The sequence below is a fragment of the Pomacea canaliculata genome, linkage group LG9, assembly GCF_003073045.1.
Source record: "Pomacea canaliculata isolate SZHN2017 linkage group LG9, ASM307304v1, whole genome shotgun sequence".
Taxonomy (NCBI): Eukaryota; Metazoa; Mollusca; class Gastropoda; order Architaenioglossa; family Ampullariidae; genus Pomacea; species Pomacea canaliculata.
The window spans coordinates 15,489,206-15,506,192 of NC_037598.1; the positions used below are offsets into that span (position 1 = coordinate 15,489,206).

Consider the following 16,987-nt stretch of genomic DNA (forward strand, 5'->3'; position numbering starts at 1 on the left):
TTTGTTACTCATTTAAGCCTATTTTAATTTGAGCTTTGGATGAATACCTATTAGCATCTTTATTGCTATGATATAAAAATGTACATAGAACAGAATATTCTTGACTGTATGACTCATTACACACTGCACATTTTGAGAAAAAGGTGCCTTTTACCGGTGGGAATCTTCTGGTGTATACTAGATAAAGGGATAATACCCAATAGGGATTACCTACCACACCAAAAATATGTATGAACAACTGTCATCTCACAGCACGAGAGGTGAGAAAAAGAAGAGCTCGCGAGGTTTCTCCGAATGGCAATAGGTACTTATCACTGTTGTTAACAGTTTTGATCTATAGTTAGTTGTTTACATGCCTTAAAAACTGATTGCTATTCAACTTCTTTTCTGATTTTCTACCTGCAGAAGTTGGAGATAGCTGCACAACATAGCTGCACATTTTGTGTACACAAAATCATTTTTAAACACTATAAATCTTGCATAAAAAGTATCAGATCCATGAAAAATGAACATCAGTTAATGGATAGGGAAAACTTGAAGACTTCAAAAGTGCATTTTTTAAATGCAACATCAGTGATAAATGTATATAAAGGAATGTTTTTATCTTTTCAAAAGACTATAAAAATCCAACTAGAGTGCACAACATACACAGCATTTACTCCTGAGTGTGTAGTATACCAGCTCTAAAATGCTTATTGCATTCTTCAGAACAACACTAAGAACAGCTGAAGATACCCCTGCCATGACTGAGGAAATTTTTCTACATTTTTACTCTTTCTTTTGCTCCATTCAAGGAGTAAGCCCTTTGAACCAAGCAGAAGTATTTTCGATGCCATCTTTGAGATAGCAATATAAACATTTACATTTTATAATTTTAATATTGCATATTGATATTTTTTTTCACTTTGCGATTTACGACCAATTTTTGCTTACACTGTTAATGCACTTTTTAAAGCTATTCACTTTCTCTCTTTAGTGTTTATTTTCTATAATAAATGAGGAAATACTTTTTCTAAATTAGTGTGAATTATGTCTCGCTCTTCGGTTGTTATTCAGGCACAAGTATTTGACAGCCAAATAAATATTCATATATGGAAAATGAATGTCGAACTTTGAAACACAGCTAAAAGTTTATCATCTTTAAAGTTCAAAAAAAAAAAAAAAAAAAAAAAAAGAGAGAGAGAAACAAAATATCAAAAGTCAGTTTTGAGTTCAGAGAGAGATGATAGGTGTAGATTGAAGTGCCATGCTCTCAAAGGCACATTCATCATTTCCACGACGGATCCGGAAGAAACCATTTTCACCCCATTCGGTGCCCCAGCTGTTCTTGACAATCCAATAGTCCTCACCTGCAGTTTAATAGTAGTTTTAAACATGGTATTAGAAATAAATACAGCATATCTGATAAGATGCAACCTCCTCAAATTTACTTATTTTTATCGTAAAGCATGCTACAGTTCATCAACAAATCAACAAAATGATTCTGTGGAAATTACCTACCAAAATTCATTGAAAAATTGATGAGCAATTTATTCTGTGGATCTGATATTGATATATTCCTATTTGTTTCTTTTTTCATATTTTTTTCCCCTTACATTTTTTTACCGCATTTTAGAATTCAGGAGGCATTTCATGATTCAGAATGAAGGTTAAACTGTGCTCACCAGTTTCCACATCTGTGCCATAGCCAACAACAAGAACAGCGTGATTAGTCAGCTGGAAAGGTTCAAAGCCATTGGTCAGGCCAGTATGATGGTAAATGCCTCCCTTATAGTGCATGAAGTCATCCAGCACTTCGAAGCCAACTGCAAGCGGTCCATTCTCATACAGGTTTTTACGCATCAGTGGTTCGTTGCAGCTTTTGAAAAAGAAAAAAGCCAACAAGGGGCTTTCATTTTTACTATCAATTATAAATTACTCAAAGGGAATAACTTTTATGTTCCAAATTATTTTGGCATGCTACAACATCAAGATAACTTAAAAATTGTAGAATTAATTCATGTAACAAGTGTAACAACACTGTCACATAGGTAATGCAAAGTCCTAAGGTTATAGGAGCAGTGAACTACAAGTGGTTCCCTGTGTCTTCAGCAAAGAAGTGTTCATTGCTTTATTTTACTAAGTTTTTATTTGCAGGAATCATATCTGCTAAAACGCAAAACTCACTGAAGTACAGCCAAAACTGAACTTTTGCAGTAAAGAGCTAAGTCTAAGCTAGTAACCTGGTATGCAGTGCAAACAATTCCAGTTTCCTAAATATATTTTGTCAATTTATGTCAACATTTGTATTAACTTAGAGCACAGAAGTAAAAAGGGAGCATTTTTTTAAAACATGAATCACCACCAAATAGCTTTGAGATTCACAGTGGTCTACGACAGAAACAAGTTTTTTTCAAGAATTGAGTACTTACGCACCATAGTAACCACCAATATACTCATATTTAGTGGAATAGTGGCGTTTTGCACTGGAAGGGGTGCGGCAACTACCCTGGTCTTGCCCTCGGTATGGATTTTCAGATTCCAGCACAAGACCATAATCCTCTGCATACTTTCCTCCAATGAGATAAGGAAAACCTCCATCACATCCTGTAAGAACATGAATGGTGTAAGAATACAGCAACTCCATACAGTATTAGCCTTGTTGTAAACATACATATATATCTGAAATCCTTAAAAACTATACATACTCTCATGGATAAGTATTTTTTTTAAACAGCATACCATAGAGATAAAATCTATTTGAACACCACAGTTAATCTCTATATTTAGAAGTTATATTTACAAGATACCCAGGACAATCAAACCCCACAAATTTTAAGTTTTTTAAGAGCCAAAAGAGGAAAGAATTATTTATGCATGCAAATGTACCTTGAGAGTAAGGGCTGCAGTCAAGAACATCCTGCGGTGAGAAGACGGGTTGTTCTGTATTGTTTGTCATAATCCGCACACGTGCTTCATTCATTGCCATGGAAGCAAAGGCATAACAGCTTCCACAAGAACCTGGTTACAAAAACAAACAAAAAAAAAAATCTTATATTTCAGAACAATTTTTAAAAAATTCTTTTAGACATGTGAATGCTTAACAAACAGCTTCTTTTGACAAAATAATAGTTCACTATTCAAGCATGTTGTCTGCTTCTATAATGAGATTAACGTGCATGTGAAGTGTTATTTTTGTAACATGAAAAGTTTTCGTGGAGAACAATGAAGAACAAGGTCACAGAAATTAGCAATCAAGCATACAGACGCACATGAAAAGACAAGAGGCAGCACACAAAAGGCAGTAAATTATCTGCAACCTTCACCTTCCAATAGCATACCTTGATCTCTTACTGGAGAAACGTAGTTTATGCCACCGACATCACGCCAGTCAAAGGCCTCTGGCATCAATGATACAGCCTCAAGCACTTTTTTGGTCACTGGAGCAGGTGAAGGACGGCTTGAAAGACATGATTGAAAGAACACATGTAGATGCCACAAATGCTTGGAGCAGGTAATGATCTAGAATTGCTCTAAAAGTCTTTCTAAACATCCTGCAGCCACTATTCAGTAAACTCATACATAAAAAGTGAATGAAAAGAATGCTTAGGTGATCATAACAAGCACTTCTGCACTTTAAATTTTGACCAAATGTAAATTATTAATTCGGGAACATTTGATCAGTAATATTGTGAATTTTGCAGAATGATTTGAAAAGCTGTATTTTTCTGTCCAATTTTTTTTTTCCTTTTATTGGTGTGTCCTTTGTATATTGGTGTCCTGTATCTTGCTGAACTTCAAAATGTGCGACAACCAGGAAACAACTGTCATGTCTGTGTTCTTTCATGTTAAACCTTCCTAACCTGCAGATGACTTTCTACAAAAGTGACTGTAATGAAAGACTTTCATCATTAAAGGGGGACTTACAGTTTTAATGTGTCATAATGTATGTTTGTGAAATAGGTTAATCATTTGTTGAATAATTTTCTTATATTTTATTTTTTTAAAATTCAAATTATTGTTGGTATTTTTCTATTTCATCCAAAAGTAACTGCAGAGTAGTAAGTGACAGAGATGAAGAAATATTAGGCAACAAGCAGGACTGATCACATCAAGGACATTTTATAAATTACATCTGTAACTCACCTAACCACTTTTGAGCGTGGACCACCTGCCATCATGAGTAATTCTTGCATATCACGCCCTTCGAGATGTGGGTATGCTACTGCTGTCCATGATGATTGAGCTGCATTTATTTTTGCTACAAGGTTCATATCATTGTAAAATTTTCTGTAACAATAAATGTAAAAAAAAATCATCACCATCAAACATTCTGTAAGAAAATGTTCTGTACAGCTTAATGCATTCAAGTGATATGGCATGCGTCTGTAAAAATCGAATATAAAAATGAACTGTATAATGCAACATTAGCTGACTATCAAACAAGTCTACAGCAACTTCAAGATAGACAAAAGGGAACAATTTCTGATATTCACATTAAAAAATTTTTGACGTTTAAGTGTTACTCAGGCTCAGAGTTCTTTGTCAATATGGTTAAGGATCTTTTTCTGTAGACTGTGTAAAGTTCTGTGCAAGATAGTATTTCCTAAAATTGGGGAGAATATCTCCATCCCCAAATTCCATTTTTCAGATGAATGAAAACAAACATCACCATGCACAGAAACCAGTTAACATGACAGATTGCATGGATACATTTATAGTGTGAAAGTCCTCGGTGAATGGGAAAACTGGGACCATATGTTAATTAGACTTATTATCTGCATCCAACATGCAGTGCTTTACCTCATATTTTTGTGTATGGTGATGCAGACATGTATCTTTATAACTGAAAGGGGTTAATTATTGGTCAAGATTTGGGGAAATAGTATTTTGCACTGATGGTGATTTATCCAGTCATTAGAATAAAAAATTTCACTCCATTGGACCTTTAATTATTCCAAGTCATAATTTAATGTAAAGTTGGTTAAATCAAAGTATCAGGTGGAGTAGCAGAATTCGACCTCAGAAGCAAAATTAAATCCAAATACAGCTCAGGGTTAGACATTATAAAATTATAAACCCAGGTAGCATCTAAGGTTAACACCGGGCAAGAGCACCACCACCGGGATAAGGGATATAAGGTTAAGGGAAATATATACCGTTTCTGAAATCTAAGAACTGATGATGCTGATGATATAGTTTTCTTTCCAGACTCATGTACTTGTCCAGCAAGTGGTGCTGCTCGCTTTCCCACATAGCAAGCCCAGTCATGCCCAAGCAGATCATGTGTCCAACCAGGTAACAACTCATTGCAATAGGAGGTAACACTTTGGCCATCACTCGTATAATTTGAGAATGCAAAGTACTTTCGACCTGCAACAACGACCTCGAATCCCTGAAAAGGAGAAAACAAATATGCAAAATGTTTCCAATCCTTAACATAAAGAAAGATATTATTACAATTACACTAGTCTTTTTAATTTTATTACTATTAATTTCAGTCTTATTTAAATTTACTTTAAGATTTTTTAAATAAATCATTTACATTGTGGTAATTACCTGGTTGTAAATAATGGTCCAAAATCCTGTATTTCCAAACTGGTCTACAGCAATATCTGGATATAACAGCTGTACTTGCAGATCACTTTTAAATGGTCCTACAAAGCAAAGCACAAGGAAGCTATTATAATATTATCAAAGACTATTTCTTATATTTAATTGATGTTCTAAAATCGAAAAATTAAAATATAATAATTCACATTTTGTAGTTCTATATATCATGCAGTTAAGATAGAATGTAACAATTAAAATATTACTCTGTAATGTATGAGACAATTCGTCGATTTTAAATGCAATATGGTATTCTGAATCCTCTATCTATCAAGATTTAAAATTGGCTTGACCTTAAAACTGTCTCTTCTTTGCGTATCAAAATTTCCACGATGCACACCCCCAAATAAGCGATTTAATTGATACAAACCTGAAAAATTTTGGCAATTGATAGTATTATCAAAGTTGCCTTGGCCGATGTAGAATGTCCATTTGCCCTTGATGTCTTCATATGTACAGTTAGCAGGAGTGTCGCCGTAAACAACGGTCATAAAAGCAAAGAAAATGAACAGAATTTTACAGACGTCTTGCATCCTTCCAGCCATTGTGTCAAGTGACTATCCAGCCATAGTCATGTGATATTTGAAAGCGGAACTTCTTGTGGGCGTTTTTTAAAAATGGTTTCACCCGTGCTTTCATGCTGATTTGACATATTGTTGATAAGACGGAAAAGCTTGATGACAAACACTTTGTAAAAGTCAGCACCGTGTACTCCTACCATCCCTCGCACGGGCGAAACCATTCTAAAAAGCTCCCACAACAAGTTCCACCTTTGACCTTTAACCTCTGGCACCAAAGTTCGACATCTTTCGTATGTTTAGATGATTGCTACCAACGGAGAATCTGCATTGTGCTTTTTATAAATGGCAAAACACACAATTAAATGTGAATGAAGTGTGCGATCGGTGAAATAATTAGTTATAGTATAAGTAAACATGCGCTATAGATTGAGGTGGCAATATTCTTGCATTTTGTTCAATTTTGATTATTTAATCCTCGATCGATCTGTCTTCAGATGAATCACGTGTACTTGTTATCTCAAGTTTTTTCGTCTGATCAACAATAATGTCAAATCAGCATGAAAGCAACAAAACTTCGCCCAGGTATTTTCGTGAGTTGCAGAATTCTGTGTTTGAGAGGTGCATCGATTGTTTTAACCACCACGCTACCGGGCGCCCCTGCATCGTGTCATGTGATTTTTTTTTTTTTTTAATGTCTGCCTTTGACCCACGTGACAAATATGTCATGTGATCTTATGTACATCCGGTTGGAAGAGGCGTTCTCGAAACTGGTCATTTTAAAGCCAATTTTTTCAACAAAATTCTACCATGTTGGCATTTTTTCAGCGTATTCTAGACTGGTTTAAAAGCCTGTTTTGGAAAGAGGAGATGGAACTTACCTTAGTTGGTTTACAATATTCAGGAAAGACAACGTTCGTAAATGTTATTGCTGTAAGTAGATGGTTCGATAATTGTCATGATGATCATCATGACTATTCTTTCATTAATTTAATGTTTTCTTTTCCATCCACTTAGCTTTCACGCTTATCAATTCCACGATAATGTTTTATTCGAACTATCGATTACCTTTGGTTTCTTCTCTTTGCGTCGTTTACAGAAAATGGAAAGCGTTTTGATTTTCAGTAGGATGGTAGGCTTCCTCTATTAGATTCTATTGTTCGCACAAAGAGTTTTATTTGAGCTCACTTTATACTTACAAAATTACGTGGCTGTGAGCATGAGCTATAACATGTTAAAATGTAATTGAGATGTTGTGCTTATTACCGTTTGAATATTTTCAGCTGTAATGACTGCATTGCGACATGAAGTTCTTGATGCTATGACGGTTCAGATGACTTTGTTCATCACATCAGTGAAAAAAAGAATTAAAGGAAGATTTTTGCAGAACTAGTCAAAACCAGTTTATTTAAAACCTCAGAGAAACTTTTTTAGAGAAAAGTTACATTTGCATGCAAAACCCCATGTTCACATTTAAGATTTTTTAATGATACTTAATTAACAAAATATGAACATTTAGTCTCAGGAATACTAGCAGTGGAGAGCATATTTGACTTACACCACTGTAACAATGCTGGGTAGAGCTTTTAAAATTAGTGTAATTACGTTTGCACTGCACGCCACATAATATTTTCTATCCAATGGTAGTGTCAGCTTGTGGGAGGGTTTTTTTTAGTGTGGTGAATAATACAAAATCATGTGGTCTTGTCAAAGATGAAATGTATAGAAGCTTTTGTAGTACATTACAAGAAGATACTGAATTTGTTATTTGGTGTGAGACAAAGACTTTGTAATGCATTCAGTCTGAAGAGTCAAGTGGCATACAACACTGAAATCTTTGTCATAGTACAGTCCTGTTGTTGTTTCTGATCTCTTTTTTTAGAACATTCCACACCTTCCCCCACATAATAATAATATGAACAAAATATTTATATAGTCTGGAAATTAAGGGCACAAGGTGCTAATTATAAAAGCAAGGAAGGAATAGTTATATTTTCGTTTAAATGTTTGATTAGTATATCATGTTGAAGAAAAGTTACTTGTTCGTTAGCAGCGCCTCTGTCAAACGGAAAACCAGTTAAATAAAAATTGCATTTATCATTGTTGTTTGAATTGTAATGCATTTATAATCCACATTGAGCCATGTAGATAAACTGATGGACCAATCCACACTCTGAATCAGTAACATAACGTTTCAAGAAGAAAATGGAAAATGGCTGTCTGCAGTGGGTTTTTAAAGTGACCTTAGAATCTTTAGTTTTCTTTTGCTACATTCATACATTGGTAAGAGAGTATGCAGTACTTTGCAAGGTAAATCCCATGAAGTAATCTTTAGAGCTTCTGTTTGATTTATTATTGAAACATAAATTGATCTATATAACATTGAATATATATGCATCTATACAAAAATCAAAGGAATGTATTGTGAACATTGGCTGTGAATATTGTTTGATTTTTAGAGAGAGCATTTGTTTCTGTTTCAGTCTGGTCAGTTCAATGAGGACATGATTCCAACAGTAGGCTTCAACATGCGTAAAATTACAAAGGGAAATGTCACAATTAAGGTGATTTGTTGAATCAAATGTGTGATGTTGAATTTGTCTTCTTCCACTCATCTTTTTTTTGTGTGTTTTTCAATAATCACCTGGCATTAAATGTCTATTTTTTCAAGCTCCTTCACAGGGAATAATGAATATCAGGGATAGGCTGGCATCATAAAGAAGAGTTGAGATTTGAATATTTTTTAAATAAAACAATAATGTTAGAATCTGAGTAGCTTTGCTTTCAGATAAGCATGCAGTTTGTTGCCATTAGCTTTACACTAACAGCTTTTAAATAATAATATAAATAACACATTTGTATAGCACCTTTTTCTAGCATCAGCCAGACTCAAGGCGCTTTACATATAGGCATGCAAGCACATCATATTAATTTATACATATAATAATTAATATAATATTAATTAATACTTAAATGTCTTATTTGATGGGATTTATCAAAGTTTTGTCCTCTGCCCAAGGAACCTGTGTCTTTATGCAGACCAAAGTGTGTTTTCTTTTCCATGTAATCTTTAATGCATCTTTCAGCTAATGTAGATAATGCATTTCCATATCTTTTTTAATCTCTTTAATGATATACAGCTTTATTATATCTGTGTACTTTTTGTGTTGGTTTATATATTTGCAGAGGTGTATTAAGTTACAATAGATCACAGTGACTACAAAGAGGAATTAAACTAAGGGAATTATTTGAAGATAGTAGTTACCTATTGTGTAAATAAGAAAAAAAAAGAAGAAAGTGTAAAGACTGATAATGTTTGAGGCAGCCATAGTGATAAAAACTTCATAAACCTCATATATTTTCATCTCATCTGTTTTAAGTTCTTTTGGCATGAATCTGAGCATCACTCCAGCTCAGAATTTTATGCATAAACAGCTAAACCCGAACGTTTATTGGGGTAACCTGGTGCAGCACTAAGCTTAACTACACTTTGTTTTTGTTGTTTGGTTCTTTTGTTGTTGTTGGTGGTGGTGTATTATTTCCAGGGGCAAACTCAATTCTAAAAATTTAAACATGCTTTTGTGCATGAGTTGTGTGGATAGAATATAATAAACTGGTTTGCTGGTCAAGCATGTTGGGTGAACTCTGGCTGCTGTAAGATTTAGTGAACACAGGTGCTCTGAACATAGTGTTGCTTCTAATAAACATAGAACATGTTAATAGTTTGCAGCAGAAAATCATTATTAAAAAATGTAGTTGGTGGAAAGTTAGACCAGGACTGAGGAAGTAAATTGTTTAAGGCATTTGTCATCGTGGAGCATATTTCCAATGTTTTGCTATAGTGAGACAGCAATCAGTGCAGAAGGAAGCGAAACAAATCATCTAAGTCCACACCACTGTGAATCTCACTTCTGTACTTCTGTACCATTTTTTATGTTTGTTATTCAGTGTTCAGACCAGTCTGTTGGCCATGCTGAGATACAGACTTCCCTTTTGTATCTGTTGGTCACCCTTTGCTATTATGCATGTTTTCATTATAAACTTTGCATACTTTTTCATATTATTTCTTCACCATTTTCGCTTGTTGCCTTTCTTGTTGTAGTGTGGTTGGAGCTTCCATTCTGTGTAACAGCCATGTGCAATTTAAAGTGTAGAGGAGGCTTGTAGGTTAAATGCGAATGCTAACCCACCTTTTGTAAGAGACTCGAGTGTCCTGATTTTGGTATCTAAGGGGTGGAACCAATTCTCTGTATATACTGAGTACTGCATGCTTAGGTTGATGAATTATCACTGTGGTGTTTATATTTTTGGTTTGATCTTGAAACAGCAGAGTTTTGCCGTCACAGGAAAACCTTAAGTTTTTGCAAACTTTAGTACCAACAACTGCAGGAACTAACATTAAAGATTTGTTATCAAAATGTCAGCTTTGACAACATGGTTGACCTGTTTTAAGCTACACATAATGTATTTTATAAAAAGCAACAATAAAATTAATTACAGTTTGATGAACATGAAAACAGTTTTTTGAGACCAGAAAAGTAGTTTTATTATGGTATGAATGAAACAGTCAGCACTTTTGGTGGAAAGAGAAAGAATCTTGAACTCATATTTGTCGGAAAAGGCAATAATTTCTTAAGTGATGCAAGCATTAGAAGATTAAATGGCTGATTCTGCTTTTGGTTTCAACTTAACAGATATCAATTTTTTTGCAGATAATACAAACACTTGAGAAATGTGAAATCTTGAATTGTGATTTGCTAAAAATATAGAGTCTGATCTGGTCTGTGTTGAAGAATTATGTTAATATGCTATTGCTTTGAAGTTTATAATTGTTTTGTGATTTTAAGCAATATTTAAATGATACAATCATTTGTTGTAAACTGTCTTTCCATTGGAAGTAATTTCTTATAATTACATGAGGAGATGTGAAATTTTGTTAATAGTTGTGGGACATCGGGGGCCAGCCCAGGTTTAGAAGCATGTGGGAGAGATACTGCCGTGGAGTCAATGCTATAGTGTAAGTATTTTTTCAAAGTCTGCAACATTTTTAGTTTGGTGCTGCCTCTTGGATGTGTGTGAAAGTTTATTAACAAAATGTTGATACACTGGCTTGCTGAAGGCAGTGCATCATGCTACATTTGACATATTGGTCATATTTGTCTTTTTATTTTTTAAATTGTTAACTGATACAAGGGATGTAAATGCTACATTTTAAAGCTGAACTATTTCTTTACAAGTTACTTAACTTATATTCAAGTATTTTTCAAATGTAATTACTTTATGGTCAAATGAGTAAAACCTGACCACACAGGGTTATGTGTTTCCTGAAAGTTTTTTGTGGTGGTCATCAGAATTATTATATATCTTTCTCTATTCATGATGATCTTCCTTTACTTAAGTGTGATTTAAGTTTGCTGAAGTGACTTTAGCACTTTTTTTAACATTCAAAGTTTTCTCTGTGACCCAACCTCACAAACATTTTTGAAAAGCCATTCAGATACTGTCATACAGAAAAAGAACAAAACTTTACTTAATTTTATGGTTAAAAATTCATTTAAAATCAAATTTTTGTAACGTATAGTCATTTTTCTACATTTGTGGAAAGATGAGCAGCCATGCCCATGAAATGTGGCAATCTGCAGCAGACATTCTGCATAGAAAGGAGGCAATCACTTTAAGATGTTGTGAAGCAGAAGAGCACTATAGATGTTTTTCTGTAATTTTTCCAGATACATGGTGGATGCAGCTGATCACGACAAACTGGAAGCATCAAGAAATGAGCTTCACAATCTTCTGGACAAACCTCAGCTGCAGGGCATTCCTATTCTTGTGCTGGGCAACAAAAGGGATTTGGAAGGGGCTTTGGATGAGAAAGAACTCATTGAGAGAATGTGAGCAGATTTCTTTTTGGGGTTTTTTTAATTAATAGGCACTTGCAAACTAGGACAATTCTATAATTCACACATGCCACCTTATTGACATTTAATATTGATGACAACGTTTTATTTTCCAAGATTTTCGTTTTTGTTTTGTTTTTGTTTAGTTTTTTTAATTGAATGTCATCTGATAATGCTGTTTTGTATTCTGTGTATTGTCTCTCATTACCTGAAGTCTGCAATGTCCCACCCTCACCACTCAGACTTGTGATAGTTATACATTCTTCTTTCAACACAATATCCACGATCTGTCTGTGGGTTTTCAACTATTATTCCAACTGTTAACAAATGAAAATAGATAAACACTTTAGCCAAATCCTGGGGGAGGCCACCAATAGTAACGAGCACTCATTAAAACGATCCCTCATGAACACTCTTAGATCCATACATTTAGCAATGATAAAGACACTTTTGGTACAGTGTTTTCTTCTCTCCCTTTTCCTCAAAATGATGTTTCCATAAAAAAAAAAGTTTGTTTGAATATGTCCCAGGATATCCAGACATTGGCTTCCAAGTAAAGAAATAAGGAAAGCACTCACGTTACTCAAATAACATCCAATGAAATAACACTTTACCATAAATACTGTCTTCACCCTCTTAATGAGTGTGATATTTTTCACTATCTAGGCTGGATACACCAGCATGGCGACACTTTCTCAGCAATGGTTGTCTTAGGGGAATAACTTTGCTTTTTTAGTATGCAGCAGTTTTCACTCCCTCTCAGTAGGTGCAGCAGTACTTTAATAGTATTGATGGCACTGGCTCGGTGATGCTATCACAGAAGTAACGTTTTTCCTACTCCACATAAAAATGCTCTTCTTCCCCCTATTTTTTCCTAATGCTCCTCTTCCTTGCATCAAAGGCAAGAACTCTTTAGGGTCAATTTGACATTTATTGCACTAAGGAATTCAATACATTTTGTTTGATTTTACAGGAATTTGGCAGCTATTCAAGATAGGGAAATTTGTTGCTACTCAATATCTTGCAAAGAGAAGGAAAACATTGGTAAGTAATTCAGAGGAATGCTTAACAGAAAGTTTTTCTTGTCAGAAAATAGTTTCCATCAATTTATAAATAAAGGGCATATTCTTTAATTAATAATAATAGCCAGATTTTCTGCCCACATGCCAGCAGCCATATCATATTACATCAAAATTATCTGATTTTTAAAAAAAAAAAGAAACACTAATTATAAAATGATAGGCATAATGAAATGAAGACATTCAAGGGTAGGGTCCACCTCTTAATCTTAAGAAGATAGTGATGCTTGTTATGAGTTAGTGGCAAGCAGAAATGTTGCTTGGCCTTAAGTCCTCTTGTAGTACCCAAACCCAGTGACTAGCATCTCTGGAATTACCGGAAAACCAAAAGCTGACAGTTACCTAGAATAAGTAAAGAAAAGGAATAAATAAAGTCTTTCAAATAAGATTAGTCACATAAGAAAAAGAAGTATGCTATCTGTAAAATTATTTCTTAATAATTAGACCTGTATAGTGCATTTTCCCACTTTAATGTAGACTTCCTACATTTACAAAAGCAAAATATACAAAAATATACAAATAGTTTTAAAATGAACATGGTATGCACACAGAGACAAAAACATTCAATTTTAGAATGTAAAGTAACTAGATGTCTGGTGCACTCCAAATACTTAAATTTTAATGAAGTTTTGTATTTAAGGCACTGTCACTTTGGGCAGAAGAGAAGGTACTGCTCAACCTTCTTGGCTGTTGCTGGGCCAGTTATATAGGCTCTAACCTAAAAATATGGTATGCTAAAAACAAAATATAAAAAGCTCATCTACTAACTGCATTATAAATTTTCAGATTTTTCTGGACTATGGCTTGAAGGAAATGATGATGAATGCTTAGAAATCATTTTTCATGAATCTGTTGTTTGAAAAATGAAGTTCTAGCATTGTTGCAATTGTAGCAAGTAGAATTACAAGTACATTTATACATGCTTGCTAAATCTTTTTCAGATATTACCCTTCAGTGGTTGATCCAGCATTCCAAGTCAGGACGTTAAGGGTACACAGTTGCTGTGTTTTTAGCAGAGCTGGCTGAATCTGAGTGACTGACTCCAAATGAATTCAAAAGACATCTCAAGAGCATGGCTGTGTGGATGTGGTTGCTGCTAACAGATATTTCATGCTGAAGGACTTTTTTGTGTTTTCAACAACTGATGGGGGAAACTGTTCACAGAATAAGTGAAAATAATTCATTTCCAGTTGGACACCCACAAGTTTTCCTTTTTCTTAACCTGGTTGTGTACCTAAATAAGTGGCACATCAGCTTCAGATTTAGGGTTATTTTGGCACTGAATATTTTGACTGATTTTCTTCTTTCCAGCTGATTGATACAAGGGTAAAAGTCACGTGTTATTTTTCTTGGCTTTATCAAAATGACCTCTTAACATAGTACAGTAATTCTTGAAACTTGTTTGGCACTGGTTACCTGATAAATAATACAGCAGTTCTTTGAGCTTGGTTGGAACTGGTTTAATGTCTAGCATACTGAATAAGAGACTTTTTATTCTGAAAAATGAGAACATATTGTCTGGAATTTAAACATTGTCTCCCACTTCAGTGTAATTCAAAGCTAGGTAACTGCTGTTCCTTGTCAGTTGCACATAATTTTATGTAGATATTTATGAATGAGTTACACCAAAGACTAGAGGGGTTTTTTTCTGTTTCCAGGGTTGATGGGAACCTTTCCAAGCATGCTCGGTCGTCTCTGATTTATACTGTGTGCAATTTTCTTCTTAATTAAACTGCATTCATTTTTTTCTCTTAATAGTTTGAGTATCTTCTTCATGACAGAAACATTCTGAAGACTGAAACATTTCTTTTTCTTTAACTAAAGCTCATTCATGTTGCCTAACAAAATGATGAAAGATTAATAAAAAGAATAAAGACTAATCATACAATTAAACATTGGTAGCTTTTAATAATAGGATTTATATAGCACATTTCCCTACAAATAGGCAAGCTCAAAGCACTCTACAGGAGACAAGGGGCAGTTAGGTAATGCCATATGGCAGAAATGAGCATCATGATTAGGCAAATATGTACTCAAACATTTTAACACAGCAATGACTGGTTATGTTATAACATTTTTTAAAAGTAATGTTCATAGGTGTTAAATGTCACTGGGGAGGGTGGATGGGAAAAGCTTTAGCCTACATTGCCCTCTCTCATGTGCGGACACTCGTGTATAAGTAAATATTATGTGATATCACCAACACTTTGATCATTTGACATAGAACAAATTGTGTGCATGAGAGGCAGGGGACAGAGAATGTGCATGCCTGTGTATCTGTATTTAAATATGTGCATATTGGGGTTGTGCACATGATGAGATCATGTTTTTGTTGATCTCTTTGTCCTTTGAGTTTGAATGAGCTTAAATTGATTTGATGAGCCACAGTGTTTCAACATTGGAGTGTTTGCATGTTCTGTGGTCATGCTGTAGCTTTACGCATTTGGAACAGCATCAGTTGCCTTTTATAGGAGGCAAACAGTAAGTAAAAGGAACCGGGCCATTTTTTACTTTCTAAAGTTTAATTCCCATTTGCAGAGACTTTATGCAAAACATAAGTGAGAAAAATGGTATAAGATAGTAAACATAAATATTTAGATAATTTGATGTGAAAGCAGCAAATCTGTTCACAAAATTGTTTCTTCCCCCCCCCCTCCTTTCCCCTAATAGTGTGGCTGGTAAATTAGGAAACTGTGAAAAAGTCATTGATAATTTTGCTCATCAAATGTAGTAGCTTTTTCTTATACTTGTAGAGGAGGTGTATGTGTTTATTCCGTTATGTGAATAACAGTTGAGGTCATAAGACTCAAATGCACATATAACCTTAAGGTTGCACTTGTTGCATAACTGCAGAAGCTACAATGTAGATGGCCAGATAAACTGTTAAACTGCTTTACACTGTGCAAGTTTTTTTGAATTTTATAATTATATGTTCTCTGTTGTATTGACATGCTTTTGTAAATGTGCAGCTTCTAATTGTTATAAAAACTTGTATGCTTTATTAATTATGAACGTTTGTAGATGCAAGAGTGAAAGCAAATGAATCTTTTGTAAAGTCCAAGTGTGTTGTGTTTAAGATTGTTAATGGAATGCATGCATGAGAACATTTTCAGAAATCAGATCCATAATAGCAGTCTTTAGCTTATTTACTTCTGCTCTAATCACAGCTTAAGAAAAAAAGTTATCCATCATAGTACATCATACAGGTGCTGCATTACAGTTTCATTCACCAGGTTTTGTTTAAATTGGAATACAGGCAAATAGTGCTCATTGCACAGTCATTTGGTATTGTTCTGTGCATGCTTTCGGGTCTGTTTCATTGTTGTAGCTCGAATTGTTTATTGTGCAATGGTTTACCTATAGTTTTTTCCATAAAATAGCTTCTAAATATAAATAAAGTTAGATTATAAAAGGCCCAATTTCAGTGTGTATATGCTCTTGAGAAATAAGTATGAGAGGCAGAGGGATTGCATTTCTACATTCATTCCTGTGTGGAAAATTGTGGATCTGCTCATCTTCCACACCCCCATTTCTCTCTTCTACGCAAAACACACACACACAGAGTACATCATTTGCCAACTTATCAATTTGATACTCAAAAGAGTTTTTTCTACGAGATGTGAACAATGATGGTGACTTGCAAGAAGGTATTGCTATATTCCTGCTTCGTGATGTTTTCAGATTCGTTCATTAATACAGTTTTTTTTTTTTTGCACTTTATAGGAATGGCCTGGGTATAAGTTTGTGCAGGTTGATATGAACGTAAAGAGCTCAAACTGAGAATTAGCATGAACACTCACTTCACCTATAGTACTTTTTGTAGCTATCTCACTGATGTAAATGTCACAATTAACTGTTGCTTTCATGCATTTATAAATGTTAAGGTTTTGATTTAAATGAATGT

At 34.4% G+C, this 16,987-nt stretch overlaps 2 protein-coding genes across 2 annotated transcripts; one reads left to right on the top strand and one right to left on the bottom strand.

Moving 5' to 3' along the window:
* Nucleotides 1-4: 4 nt before the first annotated feature.
* Nucleotides 5-6,373, bottom strand: LOC112571494 (dipeptidyl peptidase 1-like). Its single transcript, XM_025250502.1, has 9 exons — nt 5,960-6,373; nt 5,539-5,636; nt 5,139-5,374; nt 4,126-4,269; nt 3,321-3,439; nt 2,869-3,000; nt 2,412-2,586; nt 1,665-1,858; nt 5-1,349 (listed from the first exon to the last, which is right to left on the bottom strand). Exons 1-9 carry the CDS (start codon nt 6,132-6,134, stop codon nt 1,213-1,215), a joined length of 1,410 nt encoding a protein of 469 aa, XP_025106287.1. The 5' UTR covers nt 6,135-6,373; the 3' UTR covers nt 5-1,212.
* Nucleotides 6,374-6,825: 452 nt separating this feature from the next.
* LOC112571503 (ADP-ribosylation factor-like protein 8A) lies at nt 6,826-16,502 on the top strand. Its single transcript, XM_025250516.1, has 6 exons — nt 6,826-7,040; nt 8,591-8,671; nt 11,051-11,124; nt 11,837-11,998; nt 12,978-13,048; nt 14,025-16,502. The coding sequence occupies exons 1-6, from the start codon at nt 6,918-6,920 to the stop codon at nt 14,069-14,071; spliced, it is 558 nt and encodes a 185-aa protein (XP_025106301.1). The 5' UTR covers nt 6,826-6,917; the 3' UTR covers nt 14,072-16,502.
* The last annotated feature ends 485 nt before the right edge of the window (nt 16,503-16,987 follow it).

Excerpts from the sequence above, each read along its gene's own strand:
- LOC112571494 (XM_025250502.1), bottom strand. The coding sequence starts at position 6,134 with ATGGCTGGAAGGATGCAAGACGTCTGTAAAATTCTGTTCATTTTCTTT. Across the intron at positions 5,375-5,538 it reads GGACCATTATTTACAACCAG|GGATTCGAGGTCGTTGTTGC; the intron begins GTAATTACCACA and ends TCTCCTTTTCAG. Across the intron at positions 2,587-2,868 it reads CTGCAGCCCTTACTCTCAAG|GATGTGATGGAGGTTTTCCT; the intron begins GTACATTTGCAT and ends ATGTTCTTACAG.
- LOC112571503 (XM_025250516.1), top strand. The coding sequence starts at position 6,918 with ATGTTGGCATTTTTTCAGCGTATTCTAGACTGGTTTAAAAGCCTGTTT. Across the intron at positions 7,041-8,590 it reads CGTTCGTAAATGTTATTGCT|TCTGGTCAGTTCAATGAGGA; the intron begins GTAAGTAGATGG and ends TTTCTGTTTCAG. Across the intron at positions 11,999-12,977 it reads AAAGAACTCATTGAGAGAAT|GAATTTGGCAGCTATTCAAG; the intron begins GTGAGCAGATTT and ends TTGATTTTACAG.